The sequence below is a fragment of the Leptopilina heterotoma genome, unplaced genomic scaffold, assembly GCF_015476425.1.
Source record: "Leptopilina heterotoma isolate Lh14 unplaced genomic scaffold, ASM1547642v1 Lhet_68, whole genome shotgun sequence".
In the NCBI taxonomy this organism is placed as follows: Eukaryota; Metazoa; Arthropoda; class Insecta; order Hymenoptera; family Figitidae; genus Leptopilina; species Leptopilina heterotoma.
This window is the reverse complement of record NW_025111157.1, coordinates 4,490,877-4,517,110: the sequence shown is the minus strand read 5'-3', so window position 1 is coordinate 4,517,110 and position 26,234 is coordinate 4,490,877. Positions and strand designations below refer to the sequence as shown.

At 21.3% G+C, this 26,234-nt stretch overlaps 2 protein-coding genes across 4 annotated transcripts in view; one reads left to right on the top strand and one right to left on the bottom strand.

Annotated features, from left to right (window-relative positions):
• LOC122510265 (F-box/LRR-repeat protein 20) overlaps positions 1 to 26,234 on the top strand; it is a 295,503-nt gene that overhangs the window by 62,144 nt on the left and 207,125 nt on the right. The window lies entirely within an intron of this gene.
• On the bottom strand, positions 780 to 14,276 carry LOC122510270 (prohormone-3). Its single transcript, XM_043624778.1, has 6 exons — positions 14,060 to 14,276; positions 11,718 to 11,948; positions 7,077 to 7,206; positions 4,079 to 4,228; positions 2,042 to 2,130; positions 780 to 1,648 (listed from the first exon to the last, which is right to left on the bottom strand). The coding sequence occupies exons 2-6, from the start codon at positions 11,886 to 11,888 to the stop codon at positions 1,505 to 1,507; spliced, it is 684 nt and encodes a 227-aa protein (XP_043480713.1). The 5' UTR covers positions 11,889 to 11,948; positions 14,060 to 14,276; the 3' UTR covers positions 780 to 1,504.

Sequence of the window (26,234 nt, the reverse complement as noted above, 5' to 3'; positions counted from 1 at the left end):
CAAATAAAATTTTTATTTCGCATAAATAAATTTTTTTGAGCGGAAAGAAAATTTATGTTTGAAGCAAATAATTTATCTCAACTTTATTTGAACCAAATGGAATTTATTTGAACCAAATGGAATTTATTTGAACCAAATAAAAATTATTTGAACCAAATGGAATTTATTTGAACTAAATAGAAATTTATTCTTTCCAGATAAGATTTCTTTGGAACAAATAAAATTTTTTTGAACCAAATAAAGTTTCATTGAAGCAAATAAAATTTTTTGAACCAAATAAAGTTCCATTAAACCAAATAAAAATTATTTGAACCAATTAAAATTTATTTGAACCAAATATAATTTATTTGAATCAAGTAGAAATTTATTTGTTACAGATAAGATTTCTTTGAAGCAAATAAAATTTTTTGAACCAAATAAAGTTTCATTGAACCAAATTCCAAAAATTTTTTGAACCAAATAGAATTTATTTGTTACAGGTAAAATTTCTTTGAAGCAAATAAAATTTTTTTGAACCAAATAAACTTTCTTTGAATCAAATAAAGTTTTATTGAATCGAATAAAGTTTCATTGAATCAAATAAAGTTTCATTGAATCAAATAAAATTTCTTTGAACCAAATAAAGTTTCATTGAAGCAAATAAATTTTTTTGAACGAAATAAACTTTCTTTGAATCAAATAAAGTTTTAATTGAATCAAATATAGTTTCATTGAGTCGAATAAAGTTTTATTAAATCAAGTAAAGTTTCATTAAATCAAATAAAATCTCTTTGAACCAAACAAAATATTCAAAATATTCAAATTCCTATGAACCAAATAAAAATTATTTGAACCAAATACAATTTATTTGTAACAATTTAGTTTCCATTTACCTGTGACAAATATACTTTTTTCTGTATGTATTGAATTAAATTTGGAAGAATTCAAATTACAAAGTTTTTATTTGTCATCTATTATTAATTACTTTTATTAATAACTTTTAAAAAAATTACGTTCTCAAAATCAAAGAGAAGAGACTAAAAAAAATTGGAAGAAATTCCCTGAAAATTTGTTCGATATATTCTATATGCACTTATGTTGCTAAGGAGTATTAAGCTACTCTGATATGTGTTGTATTCTTCAGTCACGTTAAAGAGAAAGATTAAAAGTCGAGTAATTGTTTTTTTCTTTAAAATCTATTTGTCTTGTGTATATATACTCGTCATCTCGATTGTTCTTTTATCTTTCCCTTTTGGTTTTCTTGAAACTTTCATTTTTTTTCTTCTCTTTTTTTTTACTTTCATCTTATTCTTATAATATATAACATGCCCCAGTTTCGGTCATGTAAAAAAAGAGTAATAAAATCAATGATATGTATAGTATATGCATATACCTAAATTACTTATCATCTTAAAAGAGTTTAGTGACTACAATCATATATAGGATTTGATTTGTAGCTTTTATGGGCATCTTGGGAAGAGGGAATAGATTATTATTATTATTAGTATTATTATTAGTTTTTAATTTAAACGAATGGAGTTCGTTTATAGACACGATTCCCTTGTCCCGTGATTCGTTTCTCACCTGCTGTATATTGAATTACTGATTTTATTTGATCGGTTGCGACTGGACCAATGCAAACGAGAGGATCTTTGAAGTAGGAGCAAACCTAGAAATTTGGAAATTATTTTTTTTTTTTGGTTTTTGGCAATATTTTTGTTATTTTAGTATTTTAGGGGATTTTAACTTTAGTTGGTGATTGAAAATTTTGCTACTTTCTACTAATAGTCGCAGTTTTTCTAAGGATATGAAATTGAGGCAAAAAATGTATCAAAATGTTGCTTCGCAACAATTTTGTTACGTTTTTTGTCTCAATTTCATATCCTTAGAAAAAATGTGGTAAAAAAGAAGAGCAATCAGAAAAAAAAATGATTTTAGGCTTTGATTATTAAGAATTTAGTTTTAACTAATATTTTATACCAGTTTTAATTCTTATAAATTTAAATAACAATTTTTTTTACTCTGACTTTGGAAAAGTAATTTAATTTTGAAATGCTGTTACCTTTCGAGGTGATTGTCGATGTCGCCGTTGCAATTGACAGCATAAACCTCGACTAATATCGCATTCACCGGACATACTACATTCTTCACCTGAAATGAAAATTTATTTATTTTATTTATTCATTTATTCAGTTAAAATTAAATAAAAATTAAATTATATTTGAAATAAATATTATCGGGGTGGCCATATATGTCAGTAAAGTCAGGGGAATGTCAGGGAAACAATTTTTTTGTCAGTAAAATCAGGGAAATGGCAGGAAAAAAAATTTTGTCAGGGAAATTAAGAAAATTGAGACTTTTTTCGACTTATTTTCAAAAATTACAACAAAATACAACAATTTTTAATAAAAAGTGCAACTTATATCGAATTATTTTTTTAACATAATTAAATTTTTCAAATATATCTATAATATAAATCTTTTTTAAATACTTGACATTTTTTGTAAAATTTAATTGAAAATAATTAATTTATTTCAAGTATTTTGTTCCAATCTTTGAAAATCAACTTTTGAAGAATTTTAATTGCAAATTTTAAAAATAATTGAATTATCAAAAATTTTAATGAAAAATCTTTAAAGGTAAATTTAAAAATGAAAATGAAAGAAAATTAGCTTCTATTGTTAAAAATTCAATATTTTCAGTATTTTCAATTTCTAATTTCCAAAAATTCAAATAGATACAAAAATAATAACATTTTAGAATTATTTTTAATATTTTGGTGAAAAAATATTTTAAAATTTGATGAAAAATCTTTAAAGATAAATTTAAAAATGAAAATTAATGAAAATTAGCTTCTAGTTTTTACAAATTCAATATTTTCAGTATCTTCAATTACATATTTCCAAAAATTGAAATATATACAAAAAAAATAACATTTTAGAATTATTTTTAACATTTTGGAGTAAACAATCATGTTTAAAATTTTTAATTAAAATTCATCAAAAAATTAATTCGCTTTTTTTAAATTATACAAAAATTCTTTTAAGAAATTCAATTATTTTCGAAAAATTACATTAAAATATTTTTAAAAACTAATTATTAGAATTGTTTTATAATAATTTTTTTAAAATTCAATTATCTTCGAATAATGTAAATAAAAATTTATGAAAATTTACTTTTTGGACTTATTAAAATTTTTGAGAAATCATGGACCTGTTTATAATTAAAATTCTTTAAAAATTTAGATCATTTTTATTTATATTTTTCAAAAATACAATTATTTTTAAAAGATTTTATCAAATTTTAATTATTTGAAAATTTTTTAAAATTGAAAAACTATTTTCTTTCAAAAGTTATTTAAAAATATTTTTAAAAAATTTATTGTATAAGAATTTCTTTATAATTTGTTGAAAATATTATACCTTAATAACTTAAGAAAAAACTATGGAGAGTTACAATTATTTAAATAATAATTGATTTAGAGATGAAGTTTAGTTGAAAATTGTAGAAAATAATTTAATTAAGGAGTATTATTTTTTATTTTTAGAAATTATTAAAATTTATAAATTTTACTCATTTTCCGTAAACATTCATATTTTCCTGTAAAAAGAATTTTGTCAGGGAAAATAATTTTAATGTCAGTAAATGATTGAATCTATTTCTATTTATATATAAATATTATATCTATTATAATTTTATTTATTTAGTTCAAACAAAAGTTATTTACATCAAACAAATTTTATTTGGTTCAAATCAAATTTATTACTTCAAACAACTTTTGTTTGAACCTGAAATAAAAATTTATTATTTTCATTTACTCAGTTAAAATTAAATTAAAATTAAATTATATTTGAAATGAAAATTAGAAACACTTCTATCATATATGAAATAATTTATTTAAAATAAAAATACTTTTAGTTTTTAAAAGTGTTGTTCTCTCAAATTTATAGATTCGTTTGAAATTAAATATGCTTATTGTTAGTATGGACGATTCTCGTGTTTCCTTTTTGAAATTTGAAATTTAGTAATTAATTTTATAGTGAATTAGATTTTTTTTTTGTAATTTGAAATTTTGTAATTAATCAAATGAGAAACTCACTGTATTGTTTGTTTGAATTTACTGGTGGTTGACACGATCGAGTTTCCCCTCCAGCTACTTCAGAGCACATAAGCCCAGTTTCACAATCATTGTCTCTTCTGCAAAGTTCACCCTGTTTTAATCCATATGCAAAGAGGCAGGATCCAATAACTAAAAGAATACATGAAAATTTATTTACAATTTAATTTTTTTTTTGCATTTAATTTGAAATTTAGTTTTTCTCTCGCTTTGTATTTTTCTCACTTCATGCGACTCATAATCAGGGAGTAGAGTAAAATTCGTTCTAATTAAAATTAATTCTAATTCGTTCTAATTATAAATTACGTGGGAAAATTTTTTTTTCTGAAACAGCTGCAAATTTCATTAAATTAGCAGAATTTTTATTTTTGAGAAATAAAAAGTTGAGACTTTTGCTATTCTCGAATAATTTATTGTTGTTTACACTTTTTTTTAATGTTTATCTTTTTTTTTGGGTATAAAAATGAATTATAATTGTTTACATTAATTCATTGAATTATTAATTTATTATTAGTTTAATATTTTCTTTTTTTATTATTATTGCAAGGATCACAGTATTTTTTATCTAACCCATTAACCTAATTCATTTTTTACCTATTGTCCTTTTTTCTCTTTTCCCTCTTTTTATCCTCTTAAATTAATGAAATCTCCTGGAAACACCTAAAATTATACATATTTTATTCTTTCTTCCTTTTTTAAAATAAGAAAAACTTACAGAAATTGTAATTTTTTTTTTAAATTAGAAAAATTTTTAGTTTTTAATAAGCAAATTTTTTCTATTTCCACAGTTCATTTTGATGGACAATTTTTTAAAATTTTCTTCAAATGGTAGTACAATCTTTTATCAAAAATTATTATTTCCAGAGTAAATTTTACCTCTTCTAAAGTAAGTTTTTCTAATTTTCATAAAGAAATTTTCTTCAGAGATAGTAAAAGTTATTCTGGAAATAATTTTTAATTGTAAATTTTAATGTATTTTTAGAAGGGAATATAAAATTAGTCAGAGAAATTAGAGAAATGCGAGGGAATTTTATGAAAAGTAATGAAAAAATATCAGACTTTTAGAATTGTTGCAAAAATTATTGTTTTCGTTGTCGAAAAATATTTTTGAAATACATACTTGAAAATCTTAAATTCTCCTTGAACTTGTTCTTACTTTGAAAACTTTTAAATCACAATGGATTTGCAGTAAAGAATTGAAAATTTAAAAAATTAAAGAATAAAAAATTCAATAAATAATTCAATTTTTCACCCAGAAAAAAATTTTATTTAAATCAAAATAATATTTTAGTTTAAATTATTATAATTTATTTGAGTTAAATAAAAGTATATTTGTCTCAATTTTTATTCAAGACAAGTAAAAGTTTTATTAAGAGCAAATAAATTTTTTTTGAATTAAAATAAAATTAAAATTTTGTAATATTAAGTTGATAATAATTAAATTATTATTAATTATTAATTAATTAAATTACTAATAATAATTAAATAATTTTGTTAGATATTAAAGAAAAATTGAATTTTTAAAGAATTTTAATTTTATAATTACTAAATAATTGAATTTTACAAAGAGTAACAATATGTTTATTAGTGTAAAAAGCAGCATTAACGAGTTTAAATTACATCTAAAATAATTTAATTTCGAAAAAGTTACAATTAAAATTTATATTCATTAGTTAATTTAAAAATGTTTAAAATTAAAATCTTTTTAAAATATTCAAGTTTCGAAAAGTTTTATTTAATATTCTGCAAAATTAGCTTTTGAAAATATTTCAATTCTACCGTTTGAGGATAATTTCATTTTTTGTTTATATTTTTATTGAATTTTTATTTACAAGTAAAATTTATATTTATACTTTTTTGCAAATAATTTTAAATTTTCCATGTAATTCAAATTTTCCAAAATTTTTGTTAAAAATAACAATATCAAATTAATAATAATTTTTGTTAATAATAAAATTATTCTTTTTTTAAAAGAATTTTATTGTGTTTATTTGTGTTAGCCACAGTAATTAATTTGAATTTCAAAATAGATAGACACCCTTAAAGTTTTTAATGAGATATTTGCTTTTAAAAATTATCTTTCTTTTTCTACAATTAAACTCCCATTGAATTTGTTTTTCTAGGGGTCAGGAAAAAGTCAAAGTTGTATAGCTGTAAATGAAGGAAAAAAAATTAATTTTCTGCTTCAACCCTGAAGATAATAATTAACAGAAATAATTAAACAAAAAAAAAGTCTGATTCAAGAAAGCTGTAATTAAGAGAAAAAAGTAAAAAAATCTCTAAAATGAACTGTTTACGCTATAGCATTACTTTTAACTTAATTTGAAAATTCCTGATTTTTTAAATTAAATTTACTGGAATCCCTTTATTAAAAATTAAAATCCCCTTTTTTTTTACTAAATATTACCAAAAAAAATCACTGTGATCCCTGGTATTGTAATTATTGTAATAATAATGAATAAATAGTAATTAATATTAATTAATTATAAATTATATTTATTGTTAAAATTGATATAATATATAATTAATTAATATTAATTATAATAAAATACTACTGTAGTAAGTAATAATTAAATTAATAATTAAATACTATTGGAATTAATTTAAATAATTGAATATGTTATAATATATTGAATTAATTAAAATAATTAGAATTTTATTTAAAATGACTAATATTATCAAAATAGTTCTCGAGAGTTGTAGTCTAATTTAGTATACATATAGCTATACGTAGCGTAGATTATGAATATTCGATAATTTGTTAATTGGACACTATTGCGTCGTAAAAAGTGAGAAAAATATTTTTTTTCAGTATTTTTAGTCTGGGAACACAAGTTATAAATTATTCTCAGTTCTGATTAAAAGATTAAAAAGTTTTACTATAGAGAAAAAAAAGCAGCTCGTAAAATTAATTAGTAAATCAGTTTTTTTTATGAATTAGATGGTCACGCGAAACATTTTTTTATAAATAAGTAATTACTTCCGTCCACGTCGACACATACAGAACCAGGGCAACAATGCTCATTGGCTGTACATCTTCTTGCATAACATGGTTCATCAGCTGATTCCTCCAGAGAATTGCCAGTTAATCCTTCCGAAATTCCAGATCGCTGTATAGAAAATTTTTTATTATAAAAGGAAAATCAACCACTGCTTCGTAATAATAATTTTTTTATTTTTTTTTGTTATGGAAAATTGAGATAGTAATCAATTTTTTTTTGTTATTAAAGAAAGAGGAGGAGATACTAATCTCGGTCGAAGAAAAAAACCCCTTTGGTAAATTGTTTTTTAACCCCTTCAGGAAAAAAAATCTTAAATACACAATGCTTTTTGTTTCCTTTACATTGGCTTGGAAATCGATAGAATATTCACGTATATATACGTACTCTGACGTAAGCAATACTCATAAAGTGCTTTTGTATTCGTAATTTTCATTGTGGGCAATCTAATTTCAAAATGAAGTGATTCAGGGTTGACAGATTAATGTGTTTTCTCTAGTGTATATAGTCGCAATTCATTGAAGTCAATAATAATTATTATCATTTCTGTTGACACGTATAGCGAAAGTTTTTGGTGTGAATTTTCCTTTTTTTATTAGGTTTATTAGAGAGAGAGAGAGAGGATTTTTCATTTTTATGAAACTATAAAATATTTATTTTTGTATAGAAGGTTGCCATTAATATTTTAATCATTAAGTGCTTCTTGTAATTCATTATCGTTATTCAAGAACGCCTTTAATAATTTTTTTTTGATGAAAATTGACTCATGAAAGTGTAATTTCTTTATCGTGATCTAGTAAAGTACTCAGGAAAATTAAAGACAATTGGTAGAGTGCATTTTTGTAGGACATTTATTTAAATGTTGTATGGAAAGTGGAAGAAATGTTGTAAAAAGTAGGACATATGAAATGAAGATGCATGAAAATTGTCTGCGAGTTTATCATTTGGAATAAAATTTATTTACTTGAAATACGATTTTTTTGGTTAAATTTAGTTTTATTTATTTATTAGTTATTTTCAAATAAGTATTATTTGGTTCAATTTAATTTTACTTGATTCAATTCAATTTTATTTGACTCAATTAAAAACATTTTTTTCAAATAGATATTATTTGGTTCAATTCAATTTTATTTGGTCCAATTCAAATTAATTTTTTTCAAATAAAATTTATTTGGTTTAATTACAAATATTTTTTTCAAATAAATATTATTTGGTTTAATTTAATATTATTTGGTTCAATTCAAATTAATTTTCTTCAAACAAATTTTATTTGGTTTAATTAAAAACATTCTTTTCAAATAAATTTTGTTTGGTTTAACTAAAAATATTTATTTTCATATAAATATTATTTGGTTCAATTCAAATTAATTTTCTCCAAACAAATTTTATTTGGCGTAATTATAAATATTTTTTTCAAATAAATATTATTTGGTTTCATTTAATGTTATTTGGTTCCATTCAATTTTATTTGATTCAATTAAAAATATTTTTTTCTAGTAAATTTTATTTGGTTTAATTAAAACTACATTTTTAAAAAATTTTATTTGGTTCAACTCCATTTTATTTGGTTCAATACAAATTAATTTTTTTCAAACAAATTTTATTTGGTTCAATTAAAAACATTTTTTTCAAATAAATATTTTTTGGTTCAATTCAATTTTATTTGGATCAATTACAATTAATTTTCTTCAAACAAATTTTATTTGGTTTAATTAAAAACATTCATTTTAAATAAATTTTGTTTGGTTTAATTTAATATTATTTGGTTCCATTCAATTTTATTTTACTCGATTAAAAATATTTTTTTCAAGTAAATTTTATTTGGTTTAATTAAAAATACTTTTTTTAATAAATTTTATTTGGTTTGACTCCGTTTTATTTGGTTCAATTCAAATTAATTTTCTTCAAACAAATTTTATTTGGTTTAATTAAAAACATTCTTTTCAAATAAATTTTGTTTGGTTTAATTAAAAATATTTGTTTTCAAAAAGATATTATTTGTTTCAATTCAAATTTATTTGTTTCAACTCAAATTTATTTGTTTCAACTCAATTCTGTTTGATTTAAATCAATTTTATTTAACTCAAAAATATTTTTTTCATTTATATATTATTTGGTTTCATTCAATTTTATTTGACTAAATTGTCAATATTTTATTTAATAAATTTTATTTGGTTCAATTTTATTTTATTTGGTTCAAATAAAATTTATTACTCCAAACAATTTTTCTTTGAACCAAATCTATTTTATTTGAACTAAATAAAGTTTGTTTGAACCAAATGTATTTTATTTGAACCAAAGAAAATAAAATTGAACCAAATAATATTAAAAAAATATTTTTAATTGAACCAAATAAAATTTATTTTAAAAAATATTTTTCATTGAACCAAATAAAATTAAATTGAACTAAATAAAATCGAATTGAGCCAAATAAAATTTATTTTATGTAAACAAATTTCGTTTTTTATTATATATATTTAGTTCAATTAAAAATATTTTTTTATTATAAATTTTATTTGGTTTTAATAATATTTTTTTCAAATTATTTTTTTTTCTTTCAATTTGTTTAAGTTTTATTTAACTCAAGTAAATTTTATTTTGATTTTAATAAAAGATTTCTCTGGGTATATAAATGGAAGCGTATAAAATTTGATTCACAAGACATTGAAATTAATGAGTTTTAAGGTACAACAATGCTCGTCATAAAATGTCGTGTTTTTACAGTCTTGAATGTAGGAAATTAGTAGACATTGTAATAGGAAATTTAAAGTGTAATCACATTTCTTCTAAATGAACACTTTCATCCAGTTTTATTATAAAATCTGCGTTAGTGGAAAATCGATAACTAATTTAAAAAAAATTAACTTCATAATTTATTTGATATATAATTATCACTTGTTTTTTTTTTTGTAAATTATAGTTGAAAATTAAAAATTCTCATTTAGTTAAATTAAAAATTTAAATTTATGATTTTACTAATTTAAATTAATAGATAATTATCAATTTCATGAATTTCGATCAAAATGATTTGAAAATGATTGAAATTTACTCAAGTTGAGATTATAAAATTGTTATTAAAAAGTATATTAGATTTTTTATTAGATTTTGAATTTTAATTGGAACTAAATTTAAATTTAATTTTTCAGTTGTTTTTAATTTGATTTTATTTTAATTAGGGTAACTGCACCAATTGCCGAGGGTGCTCCAATTGTCGAGGATAATAATTTTCTTTTTTAGATAAATAGTATAATATATAATATTTAAGAACAAAAAAAATTTCTAAATAATCTTTGTATTTTTAACTGTATATTTATATATACAAATTTCGTAGCGATTCTACTAAAATAATTATTTAATTAATATTATAATTCACTGCTGTGAAATTTACACGAATCTCCATTTTCTTAATACTTCAGGTTGATTAAAACAGATTTTTAGAAATGCAAATTAAACGTATTTATAATGACTTTTTGTGTACAAAATTATTATTATAATTTTGTACACGAACTAAATTAATTTTGTATGCATGTTTTTTTGTTAAAAAAAAATATTTAATATTTTTTAAAAGCAAATCATCGGTATTTGGTTCCTTTTTTTTGAGAGTTCCATTTTTCGAGGTAATGACTCGAAAATTGGTGTAGTCACTTTTTTCGCTGATGCACCATTTATCGATGGTTAAGTGTTTATTTACTAAACGTCAAACATAAATGCCAAACATTTATAGGTACAGAGAAAAAGAAAAAAAATGCTCCAAAAATTTACAACCAACAGAAAATAATCAACCAAAAAAACGAGGAAGACCGAAAAAAATTAATAAAAAAATGCAAAATTCAAAACTAAAAAATTTTGTACTATAGTTTAATTATAATTAACCATTATATTTACAGTTTGTAATAAAAGTTTATTTTATTCGTTTACAAATTTAATGTGACTTAAATTAATTTATTTTTTCAATTAATGTCTGATTAACAAAATTGATTAAATTTAATTAACTTATATTTATAAAAGTTTAAAAAACAGTTAAATAATTTTCTGTCCTGTATCATCTACTATAAAAATGTTTTATATCGATATTATAAATTATTCAATTATAGTTAAATAAATATATTTGTTTTCTGGTAATGTTCTATAATATTTTTATCAAAAAAATAAATATCTACTCGATTTTCTAATATCTGTACAGGTTAATTGTTAGGTTATATTGGGTTATATGTTTAAAAATGTCATACCCTCGACAATTGGAACAGACCCTCGAGAAATTAGCACAAGACCATCGAAAAATGGTGCTTTTGCTCGATTGACTTTTAAATATATTTTTTGCTTAACAATTTAGTTTATATTAAAAAAATAAATATGAATATTAAACATTATTAGATCCTTCGTCCAAATATACAAAAATCAAATTTTAAAGTGCATTTACTTCCGAGAAAAAAAATGTCAAAGTCACATGTTGCCTAAAACCCTCGACAATTGGTACAGTTACCCTATACATTTTTGATTTTTTGGAAATTTTACAAAATTATATTTTTTTGGGGGAAATATCTAGTTTGAATATTATATTCGCTCCTCGTTTCGTGTGAAATTAATTTCGCTAGGAAAATTGGTTTCGATATTTAATTTACCTGGAGATATGACGATTTTCCCTGATATCCGCCGTGACTGCCATAACCAAGATTTGAGAGCATTTCGGGACTAAAGCGATTAAAAAGACCTCCCCAACCTTCGACTTCTCTGTGCATACTGCATGTCGTAATAATTACGATTGCTAAAATAATTCCTGTATGTGACTTCATTTTTCTTTTTGTTTTTCGTTATTCTTCACACTTTTGGTAGTTTTTCTTTACGCGGACGCTCTAAAGGAAATTTAAAAAAAAATTTGAATTTCTGTTTTCATAATTAATTATTTTCTTAGAAATTGTCAATCTAGCAAAATTGAAACATAAAAAAATTGAAAATTGAAACTATGAAAAAATGGAGGACTGAAAATAAAAAAATGTATTTCGTAAATTATTATTTTATTATTTTAATTTTTTAATTTTTATTATTTTTATTATTTTTTTCTTTTATTTTATTATTTTTATTATTTTTTTCTATTATTTTATTATTTATATAATTATTATTTTAGAATAATAAAATTTTAGTGAAAAAATCTTATTTCTGATAATTAATTTTGTCTTGAAAGGGACAAAAGTGTAATCTTAATTTACATTGAAAGTTGAATATGAAAAGAATATCTTGAGTTTTAATTTGAAAAAGTTATGTATTAAATTCTACTCGAGTTGCTCATTTTAAAATCTAATTGTTTTAAAGTCAGCTTATATTTGCATGAAGCACTGCTAATCAGCATATCAAATTTGCATTTACAAATATTTTTCAAAATATAGTTGTGTATAAAAGAGACAGCAATTAGTAATTCTGGACTTTACAAAAATATCTGCTTTTCAATTAATATATTTTTCCCTTTAATTATTTCCGATAATTGATTGAACTTTATTTTCTACTGTCAATTTTATTTTTTCAATTTCGATTTTGTTTTTTCGTTTTTAATTTTATTTTTTATCTTTCAATATTATTTTTTATTTTATTTTACTTACTAATGAATTGACAATTGTTTCGTTGAAAAATTCTGGGAAATTAAAAAAACTTTGAATTTTATTTTTTCAATTTTATTTTCTAAATTTCAATTATATTTTTCATTTTTAATTTTATTTTTTCAATTTCGATTTCGTTTTTAATTTCATTTTTTAACTTTTAATATTATTTTTTATTTTATTTTACTTACTAATGAATTGACAATTGTTTCGTTGAAAAATTCTGTGAAAATTCAAAAAACTTTCAATTCTATTTTTTCAATTTCGATTTTATTTTCTCAATTTCAATTTTATTTTTCACTTTTAATTTTATTTTTTTAATTTCGGTTTTGTTTTTTCAATTTCAATTTTATTTTTCACTTTTAATTTTATTTTTTCAATTTTGATTTTGTTTTTTCATTTTAAATTAAATTTTTTAAATTTCGATTTTGTTTCTTCAAATTCAATTTTATTTTTTCAATATCGATTTTCTTTTTTTCAATTTCCATTTTATTTTTCACTTTCAATTTTATTTTTTCAATTTCGATTTTATATTTTCAAATTCTATTTAATTTTTTCAAATTGGATTTTGTTTTTTCAATTTCAATTTGCATTTTATTATTTTATAAAAAAAAGTGGGTCAATTGTCCAAAACTGGATCAGCACTTTTGTTGATAAAAAAAAAGTAAATAATAAATTTTCTTACTTGACTTAATATTAAATAACGTCTACATAATTAAATAAAATATAAAAATAAAATTTTTATAAATAGAATATAATAATAAATTTAATAAATTTTAATGTGTTCATTATAATTTAATTCCAAGTAGTACGATGGGGATAAAATCTTTCTTTTCTAAAGATTTCTTGTAGATAAAATATAATGTAAAATGTTGTATTTCATTTTAAAAAGCGGATTAAGTTTCTTTACTTCTTTTTTTCGTTACACGTCATATAAATTGTAAAATTATAATTAAATTTCTTGTGAATTTCAACTCACGATTGCTACGTTTTTTTTTCTTAAATTTGCAAAAGTGGAAAATTTAGAAATTAATTTAAAAAGGTATAAAAACTTGTAAGCGACCCTCTGCATGTTCTGCGGTTATTTAAATTTAATTTCTCCCCTCATTTTATATAAATTAAAAATATTTCTTGGAGAATAATAACACTTTTTAAAAATACAATATTTGGGAAAAAAATAAATAAAAAATAATATAAGTGTAAAGGAAAAAGATAAATTTAAATAAAAAATTCTCTTTGTTTTGTAAAAATAAAAATTGAGTTTCATATTTTTTGGATAAAATTTTAGAGTTATGAAATGGTAATTGTTCTTGCATGTTCTTGGCCCGGAAATCGATTATACGGATGTTACTGCAGAAACATTGAACACTTACGTTTCTCTCTTCGCGTCTCAGTCAAATCTTTCTATACTTTAAAGAATTTTTATTTTATATATATATAAAGAGAAATAGATGATGGATTTTTATTTTAAGTCTTTATTTTTTGTGTGTTAAATGAATTAGACTTTTTATTCCGATTAATTTTTCAAATATCCCGAGCTCAACAAGTCTATCGCGAAATGTTCAGAAGGAACTGAACGTCACAAATAGTTGCGCACTCCTACGCTGTTTTGGTGGCCATACATACAGGTGCAAAGTGAGACGCATGCGTCCATCTATTTTCGTGCAACCTGCGTGGTTAGATTTTACCTGGTTTTACGTTTGCTACTCATTCATATTCTACCAACACTCTGAATAGGAATATTCAGTGTTTGAAAAATTTTACGATTGGCGTATATGAAAAAAAAAATTGTTGGAACAATTTTATGGGGGAGGAATTTTTATTTAAATATTGGGCAAATATTGGTCTCACATTCGGGGGAGTGGAGGAATTATTGCAAAATATGAGAAATCTCGAATTTTGAAAATAGGATCAATATCCAACCAAGGTTTTTGTGTGATGTAGAGAGGTTTATTTAATAAATATTTAATTTGAATAAATAATGATTAATTATTAATATTTAATATAAATTATTAATATTTAATATTATTATTAATATGACTACGTGACGTCATATTGATTCAAATGCCTTTAAGGTACTTGAACCATTATGACGTCACAACAAATGCCCTTAATAATATTTAATAATTATTAATTATTAATTAGGTACTTAATTAATATTTACATGAAAAAAAATTAACTTTTTAGTTAACCTTAGCTATTCAACTGCTATTACATGGATGGCAATTATTTGCTAATACCTACAGTGAATAATTACATCTCATAGCTAATTTTTTTGCTGTGAAAACTAATTACTAGCGGGGATCACAGATAATCCCCTTGTTTACCTAATCGCCTTTTGTTTCTCTTTTCTCCACTTTCCCCTATTTTATCCCCCTTAAATTAATCAAATCCTGTGAAACACCTAAAATTTTGCATATTCTCCCCCTTTTTTTAAGAAATAAAAAAAAATGAATAAAATTTATTTGTTTCTTCTTTAAATTCAAATTTTATTGCTTCAGTAAACTAAGAGATTTTAAAAAGTGTTGCAGTTGAAATTTACATTAAAAAAGATTAAAATGACCTATTTTGGGATTAATTTCTCTGAATTGAAACCAAATCTTTTGAAAAAATATAAATAATGAATTTCTAGTAACAAACTTACAGCAAAGAACTTAAAAATAGTAATTATGTCGTTATTTTCTCCGAGTTTTAAATTTGGAATTTTCTTTTATACAAAATGGAAAATAACTTTTAGTACTTACAAAGTAAAATCTAAATTGTTTAAAATTTCTGTCTCAATTTGTACTTATTTTCAGAATAAATTTTACAAGCATAAAAGTATATTTTATCAATTTTTATTAAATTTTACTTTTATTATAAAATTTATACTGGAAATAACATTTTTAAATTGCAAATTTTACTATTTTCTGAGTTAATTTTTGTTGAAAATTGTTTTTAATTTTCTTCGAAACTGGAGTAAATTTTTATCAAAAATTATATTTCCAGAGTAGATTTTACTACTTCTAAAGTTTTAGGGTTGCCACAGGAAATTGTTTCAGGGAATTCAGGGAAAAGTCAGAAAAAGTCAGAAAATTTAATAAAAATACTGGAAAGAAATTAAAATTCTAGAATTCGTAAGAAAATTATGAATTTTGGTTTTCTTTGATTTGCATCATAAACAATTCATTGAATTTCAAAAGAGTTGCGTTTACAATTTTTATAAATAAATGAACTTCAAAAGATTTAATTTAAATTTTATACAATTTCAATTTTGAATGAATTTAATTGGAAATTTTAATGAACAACTTAGATTTTTCAAAAATTTTAGTAATTCAAATTTTTCTGAAATTGGTTACATTTTTAAAAATATATTTAATTAATCATTAAAAATAATGTATTTTTGAAGAATTTTCGTTAAAACCACTAAAATAAATTGAATTTTGGAGGAATTAGAAATAATTGCAGAAATTCAATTATTTTCAAAAGTAATAAAATTCTTGGCAGAAATTCAATTATGTTAAAAAATTTAATAAAATTCTAGTCAAAAATTCAATTATCTTTAAAAAGTAATAAAATTCTTCTTCGAAATTCAATAATTTTCAAAAATTTAAATAATCTTCTTGGGCAAAACTTCAATTATCTTCAAAGATTTTCCTCAATTCAATGATTTTCAATATCTATTTTAATAAAATTTTCAAAATAAATTGAATTACTAAACAAAATTTTTTATAAAATTCTACGCATTTAATATTTTTATAAGTAATAAAAATTGCACAGGAATTCAATTATTTACAAATTTTTTATAAATTTCTTCACCATAATTAATTTATTTTATAAACAATTTTAATTGAATTTCTCGAAAAAAGAATAATTATTCTTTAAAATTTTACTAAAATTCGTCGATAGAATTCAATTTTAAGATCCTTTCAATTATTCAATAAATTATTTATTTTTGTATTTAAATAATTGAATTCTAGTAGAATTTTCTAATAAAAATTGATTTAAAAATGATTTTTTGTAAAAATTGTAGATAACAATTGAGTTTTAAAAGTATTATAGCATCACTCGGCCAAATTTAATTATTACAAAACATGAAAAAATTTATTACTTCGAGTCGAACACTCGGAGTAATCAATTTTTTCATGTTTTGTAATAATAAAAAATATTGAATTAATTATTCTTGTAAGTTGTTGAATTACAAAGGATTTTTTTTTATAATCTTAATTCCTAAGGGAAAATAATAATGATTAAATATTTATTTTGAATAAAACTCAATTTTTTTTTAGTATCTAATTATTTTTTACTCTGAATCAGAATATTCTTTAGGGACAGAGAAATATTGACAAATTTACCATGAAATCAGGGAAAAACAAAATTAAATTTTCTTGACAACTCTGTGAAGTAAATTTTTCTAATTTTTATAAAGAAATTTTGTTTGGAAATAGTAAAAGTTATTCTGGAAAAAATGAATTTTAATAGTAAATTTTACTATATTTTTAGAAGAAATTTTTATCAAATTCGAAAATTTTACTAAGTTTTACTTATTTTGAATTAAAAAAATTTTTCTCAGTGTTTGGTTGATTTAACCAAAGTTTAATTGTTTCAAGTAATTTTTGGTTGTCTCAAACAAATTGTTTTCTGAGTGATCGGTTATTTTTTTAACATTTAATTTTTGCATCTATAAAATTTACTAACTGATTGACAGATTAGATAAAATTTTGTTGTTTATAAACGAGATAATTACGAGGTAGTTAATTATTGATAAGATTTTATTCTTGGTTAAAAATTAGTTTTTTTATAACTTGAATCTTTGGGTGCAGGATTTAAATTCCTCCAACTTATATTATTATTGCTCTGAAAAAATTATTCTTTTATTACCTCCACTGAAAAAAGCTTCTATGTTAAATATTTATTGAATATTTAATATTAAATCGGATTTATTTCCCTTTTTTGATAAAAGATTTACCTGCATTATCACACTTCTGCTGAAATTTTAACTCGATGTGGAGAGATAAATTTAGGTTAGAAGATGATTCTGAAGGTAACCAGAGGAATACATTTTTTCATTCTGTTCTTTAAATAAAATGAAAGAAAAATTCTTTTCTGGTAATGAAGAAATTTTAACTCTTGAATTTTTAATTATTAAAAATTCGAAATTAGTGCCCTGAGTGACATTTTTTAGGTACTAAATAGTATCTCGTAGATTGAAATTTCAGGAGCATAATTTTTTCCCTTAATAACTGTCAGAATTATTCATTTTATCTAAGAGGTTTGCTTCTTTGAAAATTTCCAAGGGAATAATTTTTGTTTAGATTTATCGATAGGATTTTTATTTTGTTTTTAATTTTTTCAAGAAGAGGAGAAAATGTTCCAGTTGAGAATTTTTTTTTCTCTTTTTTTCGCAGATATTCTAGAATGTTTCCCAAGAGAGCGTTATAAGTTTTTATGTGGGTTTTAAATATTTTCATTCGTGATAAAAAGTATTAAAAAAACACTCTTTTAAAATTGGTTATAACTTTGGGATTTAGAGGGAAATATTATTGGTTTAAAAATGTCAAATGTAAAAATATAAAAGTACAGTTATTTTCAAAAATGAATTTTAACTGTTTTTTTTCTTCTTTTATAGCCAAAGAAATGTTTAAATAAAGAATTCTTTTTATTAAACTTTCTTTGCCATTACATGCGATAAAATTCTCTTTGATGAAAAAAAAGAACCTTCTTTAGGAGTAGCTCGAGCTTGTAAAACGCTTGCAAAGAAAACAAGTTCGCTCTGTAGTCTTGTCTAAGCACAGTAAACTTTACTCTTGTGGAAAATCAACTTCTTGCTTAATCATATTACATAGAAAAACTTCTAATATGAAAAAACATATTTCATGTTGATTAAATACAAAAAATGTTTCCTCTGCTTTAGGAACTAAAAAATTAAAGAACTTAAAAAATATACGAACATAAAAATTCCTTAAAATAAAATATCCGTAGTTTTTGATTCATTAAAAGGGCAAAAAGTCTTTGAAACTTATTAATCGTAATGAAGAGTTAATGTTGAATCGAATTTTCATCTAATTTAAAACTTTTTTTTCAATTATTTAAGACTTTAATTTATTTTAGGAATATAACGAAGTATAACATGCATTCAGATGATAAAATATATAAATAAATCAGTAAAAGATAGACAAAATTATATTAATATTTAAAAAAAACAATTACGCTTTATGGCTAACGCATTATGAAATCAAACAATAAAATAATACATATATGCATAAGAAGGAATATTGCAGTTAGATAATGTGGTTAACTTTAATGAATAAAACATTCATGTTTTAATTTGATATCCACCTTATTAGCTTTCTAATTATTATGCATTTTTCTCTTCTACATTCGTATGACCTAAAAAAATGAAAATCAACTCTTTTTTAGTTTACACAACTTGAGAATATTCATGCATTCTTTATAAACTAAATGTTCAGTTTTGCAGTGATTTTCCATAAAAGATAAAAGTACAGCACAACTGTAACAGAAAATATATTTATTAATGGCTAATATTTTTTTTTTTTACTACATTCGAAAATTTATTTCCTTTTTCTACTGACTTTATACTTAAAGTTTTTTTTAAAAAATTATTTCTCAGAAAAAAGTTTGTTTGAAAATTGAGACAAGAAATTTTTACTTGAATCCACCAAATAAATGAATTTTTAAATAGATTTTGTTTGGTTCGAATAAAAACTTTTGATGATTTTTTTCGAAAGCAAAATTTATTAAATTAAATTTATTTGAATCAAATAAATATTTAGGTTGAAGAAACTTTATTATTTAATACATAATAGCAATTTTTTAAAAGGAGTTTTTCAAAAATTTGGGGCAAAAAACCGACAAAGTCTTTAAAAAATATATTTTTGAAAATTCGGGATAAAAGACAATATTCCGGGACAAAAATTTGGTTGAAACTTTTTTTTTCACTTAAGAGTTGTTGCCAAAAGTAAAAAATAACCATAAAAAAATTTAGTCTTGCAATTAGTTTATTGAAAATGATCTTTAAAAAAAATTAAACAAATTTATGGAATTCAGGGCAAAGAACAATAATTTTCCGGGACAGTTGTTGGGCAAATAGTATTTTTATACTTATAATTAGAGGTAATCTCCAAGAGTAAAAAGTATTGATAATAAATTTGGTTTTGTAATTAGTAAATAATATTTTTTTTTTAATTTGAAAATTCGGGACGAACAAAAAAATTTTCTGGGACACCAACTTTTTTTTTGCAATCGAAGATAATCGCAGAGAGTAAGAAACATTAATAAAAATATTAGTCTTGCAATCAGTTTGATAACAATAGTTTTTTCTCTTAAAATTTGAAGACTTAAAAATTCGGGACAAGTAACGAAATTTTCCGGGACAACATTAAGAGCAAAACTTTTTTTTCAATCAAAGGTAATCGGAGAGAGATAAAAACATTAATAAAAATATTGGTGCTGCAATTTAGTTCGGTAATTTTTTTTCTCAAAAAATTGAAGAGTTTTCCGGGGCAAAAAACAAAATTCCGGGATACAAATTGAAAAAAAACTATTTTTATACTTACAATTGGAGGTAACTTCTAAGAGTAAAAAACATTAGTAAAAGATTTAGTTTCGCAATCGACTTGGTAATGGCTATTTATATAATTGGATATTTTTGAAAATTCGGGTCAAAAATGACAAAATTCCGGGACACTATAGGGACAACAATTTTTTATTCTTAAAGGTAAATTGCCAAGAGTAAGAAAAATAGTAAAAAAAATTCCTTCTCGCAATTAGTTTGTTAACAATAATTGTAACTACTTAAAAGGTGAAGATAGAAATTTCGGGGCAAACAACAAAATTTTCCGGGACGCCAATGGGACTAAATTTTTTTTTGTAAGCAAAGGTAATCAGAGAGAGTAAAAAACGTTTATAAAAAATATTGGTCTTGCAATTAGTTTGGTAACTTTTTTTTTTAAATTGAAGACTTGAAAATTCGGGACAAAAAACAATAATATTCGGGGACAACAATGGGACAACAATTTTTCAATTTTATTAGGTGTCTCAATAATTTATTTTGATATTAAATTAATGAAGTTATGAAAGAGAAATTCTATTTTAGTACAATTTTGCGTATTTTAAGGTTCTTAATATTAATGGAAAAATAAAACAAAATTTCAAAATCAATTTTTAGTCTCAAAAGAAAATGTTGTTAACTCTTAAAAATTTGTTAATTTCCTTCCCTTTAAAGATGAAGGAAAAACGCCTTGAAATTGTAAGAAACGGCCATGGGTTATTGCAACTAATATAAAGTTTTTGAATATAGAAGTTTTGAATTTAAATAAATGGCCCTGAATATGTATTTTATAATACAGAAACAAGAAGAAAATTAAAACTTAGAAGTGAAATAATAGTGTTGGAATCGCGTGACGTTACTAAACTACCAACGTAGTATAAAGTACACATAGGCGGTATCTTTCTTTTGCGGTGAAGTGGCATAGAAGCATATTGCGCAGAGAAAAGGTTTAATCGCCCATGCGTGCTACCATTCTAAAGTTAATACATTTTATCGTTGGACAGTGTGTTCATGTACCTACTTTGGCATTTGGATGGTCAGTTATAATACAATTACAACTAGGTCAAAATACTAAACGATAAAAAAGAAACAAGAATTTTAATGCGGAATTCAAAAATAAAAATAAAAAATTAAAATTAAACTTTCTTCGTCAGTATAAAATTGTAAATGGAAAATTTGTGAAAAACGAAATAAGTTGACGTAAAAAAGTTCGATTTTTCTAAAATTAGAAAATTTTCTTTAGAAACGAGACTCATTGATTGACCCATTTTTTTTCTACTAAATATGTAACAACAATCTGCAGATGAGAGGACTGATAGAAATTTTTAATGATTACGGCGATACTTTTGAGTAATTTTATCAAAATATTCTCATTAAATCCGAGTTTGTAGCTTTCTGCTAAATGCTTGCGGATTCGTTTTCCATTTTCAGGGTTGCCACAGGTCAGGGAAGTCAGGGAAAAGTCAGGAATTTTTATTAAAAGTACTGGAAAAAATTAAATTTTTAGAATTTATAATAAAATTCTGAATAAAAAAAAATTCTTTTTGAGTCTTTTTTGTTTTCCTCATAAACTATGAAATTGCCAAGAATTCTAATACAAACCCTTCAATTTTTTCTTGTTCTGATAATAATTTCTTTCTAAACAACTTAATTCTTGAAGAACTATCATAAAATTATTACTTATAAATTATTTAATGAATAATTTTACTTAAAAATTGCAAAATTAATTGGATTTCAAAAGAGTTGCGTTTACAATCTTCATAAATAGATAAACTTCTAAGGTTTCAATTTAAAAATTTTAGAAAATATCGATTTTTAATGAATTTTAATAAAAATTTTAAGAACATCTGATCACAGAAATTCAATTATTTTCAAAAGTGATAAACTTCTTTGCATAAATTCAATTATTACAAAAATAAAAAAAATTCTCGTCAAAATTTCAATTTTTTTATCTTTATAAATAATAAAATTCTTCTCCAAAATCCAATTATTTCCAAAAAATGTAATAAAATTCTTGTCATACTTTCAATTATTTTTAAAAAATTTCCTCAATTTATAAAAATTTTCATAATTTACTATTTTAGTAGTTTTCCAAAAGAATTCAATTATTTAAACAAAATTTTAATAAAAATTTCACATGAATTCAATTATTTATCAATTTTTTATAAGTTTCTTGTAACCAATTCAATTATTTTGAATATTTTAATCAAGTTTCTCGAAAGAATTCAAATATATTCGTAGAATTGAAAAAAAATCGTTCTAAGAAATTCACTTATTTCGAAAAATTTAAATAAATTTTTTTAAAAAATTCTATTATTTAATAAATGTTGACAAAATTCTTTACAAGATTTAGTTAATAAAATTGCAATTTTAATAAAATTTTCATATACAATTCAATTATTTTCAATACAATTCTTTTTCAGAATTAAATTATTTAAAAAAATTCTCATAAAATGCTTTATAAATTTGTAAAATTGTAATAAAATTTAATTGTTCTAAAAAATACAATTATTGTCAAAAATGTTTGTAAAAAACTTCGAAAAAATTCAATTATTTTCGTAAAAAATAAAATTTTTCACAAGAAATTAATTATTATTTTCATAAAGAAAAATATTTTTCTCCGGAATTTAATTATTTCCACAAATATAATTCTTCACAGGAATTCAATTATTTAAAAAAAATTTTTAATAAAATTAGTTACAAGAATTCAATTATTTTCATAAATAACAAAACTTATCGCAGAATTACAATTATTTTTAAAACAATTTTAAATAAAATGATAGAAAATTGCATTTATTCTTAAAATTTTTAATAAAATTCGCCGAAAGAATTCCATTACCTATTTTTAAAAATTTTGATAAAAATTTTGATAAAATTCTTCATAAAAATTCAATTTTAAGAAATATTTAATTATTTAATAAGTTATTTATTTTTGTATTTAAATAATTGAATTCTGGAAAAATTTTCTAATAAAAATTGATTAAAAAATGTATTTTAGTTACAATTTTAAATTATAATTGAATATTAAAAGCATAATAGCTTAAATTTTTAGAAATAATTGAATTTTGAAATGGGTTCAAATTAAAATCTTTGGAAATTTTAATTTATAGTTACAATATTCTTATGATATAAAATAATATAATTTCATCACTCTGTCATTTTAAATTTATTATAAAACATGAAGAAATCAAAGAAAATTTGTTGAATTAAAAAAAAATTTCTTTGAATAAAAAAAAAATTTTTTAAATAAAAAAAAATTTGTTTGAATCAGAAATATTTTTTTGTATGAAAGAAAAATTTATTTTCAATAAAACAAACGATTTGATATTCCAAAATAAAATATGAAAATAAAACAAAAAATTTAAAGAAGAAAAATGAAATCAAAATTAATTAGTAAAATCTTTGCTATTGAATTGGTAAACTAATTCGCACTATTTAATTAGTAGAAAACTACTAATTAACGATAATATTTTATTCAACTTAGTAGTAAAAAATGTTATAAATAAAATATAACTATCAATTTTATTTTAATTAAAATTCTATATTATAATAATAAAGTTAATTAATAATTGATAAACCAAAAATATCAAAAAGCCAACAATTATCTTTTAATAAAAGTTCCTCATTGATAATAAAATTAATCAATAATAAAGTAAAAATAAAAAAATAAAGTTAATAATTGTTTTAATAAAAAATAAAGTCAACTATATTTTAATAAAAATACAAAGAATAAAGCTAACAATCATTTTTAATAAAAACTGCTAATCAATAATGTTAATTATAAAATTAATAATTAATTTATTAATTAACGAGGTGAAAGTATGAAAAAATATACAGACAAAAGGAGGATCTGATAAAATTTTGCAAATGTGGGTGAAGAACAGTTTGAACAATTATCACTGTGTGACCTTTTTGAATAATAATATATAACGAGAATTAACCGCAACAATTCATCTCGAAAATCGAAACAAATACTTTGTAATGAAACAAAATTTTATTACCAAGCTTTTGAAATAGGTTCGCCGCACTACGTTTATCGAAGCTTCAGTAATTAAACGTAATTTCAACCCTCTATTTTATAACCAGATCGATAATGCCTGTAAATAGAGATAATAGAGGCAAAATAACTGTTTTTTATTTCGTTATTTCGAAGATAACAAGATGCTGAGCAAGCATCAGAGTAAAAAAATTTTTAAAAAAATATAAAAATAGGAATGAAAATTGAAGGCCCTTTGAAATTAATTACATAAATTAATTTCATTCAAAGAAGCAATTTATGCTCGGATATTCATCCCTTAAATTCAATTTCCTCGTCTCAAAATCTCTATTTACGTCAGAGAAAGGAATCAAGGTTGTACATATTCTTACCAAAGTTTACAATATAAATTAATTTTGATGATAATAATAATAATTCTCTGGAATACTTTTGTTAAATATATCAAGAGTAATGTTTTTAGTAGAAATACGTAATTAACATTTTGTTAACGTTTTGATATATATAGGTATATATGGGCAAATATTTATAAACCCTGTTAGCATATAATTCTAATTTTGATATTCAGATCACATTGCTTCCTTGAGGGTATTTATCTTTCTACTAAAACATAATATATTCCTTTGGTATTTCCTTCGAGATGCTGGATAAACAATAATAATAGAAGAAAATCTCACGATTCTTATGTTCTTTAAAAAGAGTTTTTTTTTAAATTTATAATATATTTATATACATACAGGCCTTGAAAATTATGACTTTTTCCACTTTTTTCTAATATTTTAAAAAATTGCGACATTTTCGACTTTTCTTCAAAATATTGCAACAAAATACCATATTTTTAGTATAAAATGCAACTTATTTTGATATTATATTTATATTTTTCAAAAATTATTTATGGAATAATTTTTCTAATTATTTTAAAAATATACAATAAAAAAGATTTTGAATAATTGAAATTTTGTAAAATTTAATTGAAAATAATTGATTTTTCACAAGAATTTTATTAGAATTTTTGAAAATTAACTTTCGATGAATTTTAATTGCAAATTTTGAGAAAATAATTGAATTCTCAAAAGTTTTAATAAAAAATCTTCTAGTGTAATTCCAAAAATGAAAAAAAATGAAAATTAGCCTCTAAAAATTATATTAAAATATTTTTGAAAAAAGTAATTATTAGAATATTGTGTTTTATTTTTTAAAATTCAATTATTTTCAATATTTTCAATTACATATTTCCGAAAATTCAAATACATTCAAAAAATAAATTAGTTTTTTCTAAAATTATACAAAAATTCAATAATTTTCGAAAAATTACATTAAAATATTTATAAAAAACTAATTATTCTTAGAATTTTTTTATCATAATTTTTTAAGATTTAATTATTTTTGAAGAATAAAATTTTCAAAAATGTACTTATTTAGACTCAAAAATTTATTTTAAAATAATTAAACTTTGGGAGATTTAATGTTCATATTTATACCTAATTAAAATTCTTCAAAAAATTGATTTTTTTTATCTTTCAGAAATTGAATTATTTTTAAATGATTACCAAATTTCAATTGTTCGAAAATTTTTCAATTGTGTATAGTTGAAAAATTTATATCTTTCAAAAATTATTCAAAAATGTTTTTAAAATTTTAAGAATGTTTTATTATAATTTTTTGAAATTATTATATTTTAATAACTTTTTAAAAAGAAACATGGACAGTTACAATATTATTATAGAAAATTGAATTTTTGTTTTTATGATAATTGAAGTCTCGAAGAACTTTCGTCAAATTATTAAAAATAATTTATTTAGAGACGAAGTTGAGTTAAAAATTGTAGAAAATAATTGAATTTTGGAAAATAGTTGTAATTTTTAGAAATTATTAAGTTTCATAAGGTTTTAAATTGAATTATTAAAAATTTTATTTGCCGTGGAAAAAAATAAGAAATATTTAAAGATTTATTTAACAATTCAAGTTTTGAATAATTGAATTTAAAAAACAGTGAAAGTTTAGG

What these genes read in the sequence shown, in the direction of transcription:
- LOC122510270 (XM_043624778.1), bottom strand. Translation starts at nt 11,888, where the DNA reads ATGAAGTCACATACAGGAATTATTTTAGCAATCGTAATTATTACGACA. An exon ending in GAAAATCGTCATATCTCCAG is followed by an intron (nt 7,207 to 11,717) that starts GTAAATTAAATA and finishes TTTTCTATACAG; the next exon opens with CGATCTGGAATTTCGGAAGG. An exon ending in AAATTCAAACAAACAATACA is followed by an intron (nt 2,131 to 4,078) that starts GTGAGTTTCTCA and finishes TTTTCATTTCAG; the next exon opens with GTGAAGAATGTAGTATGTCC.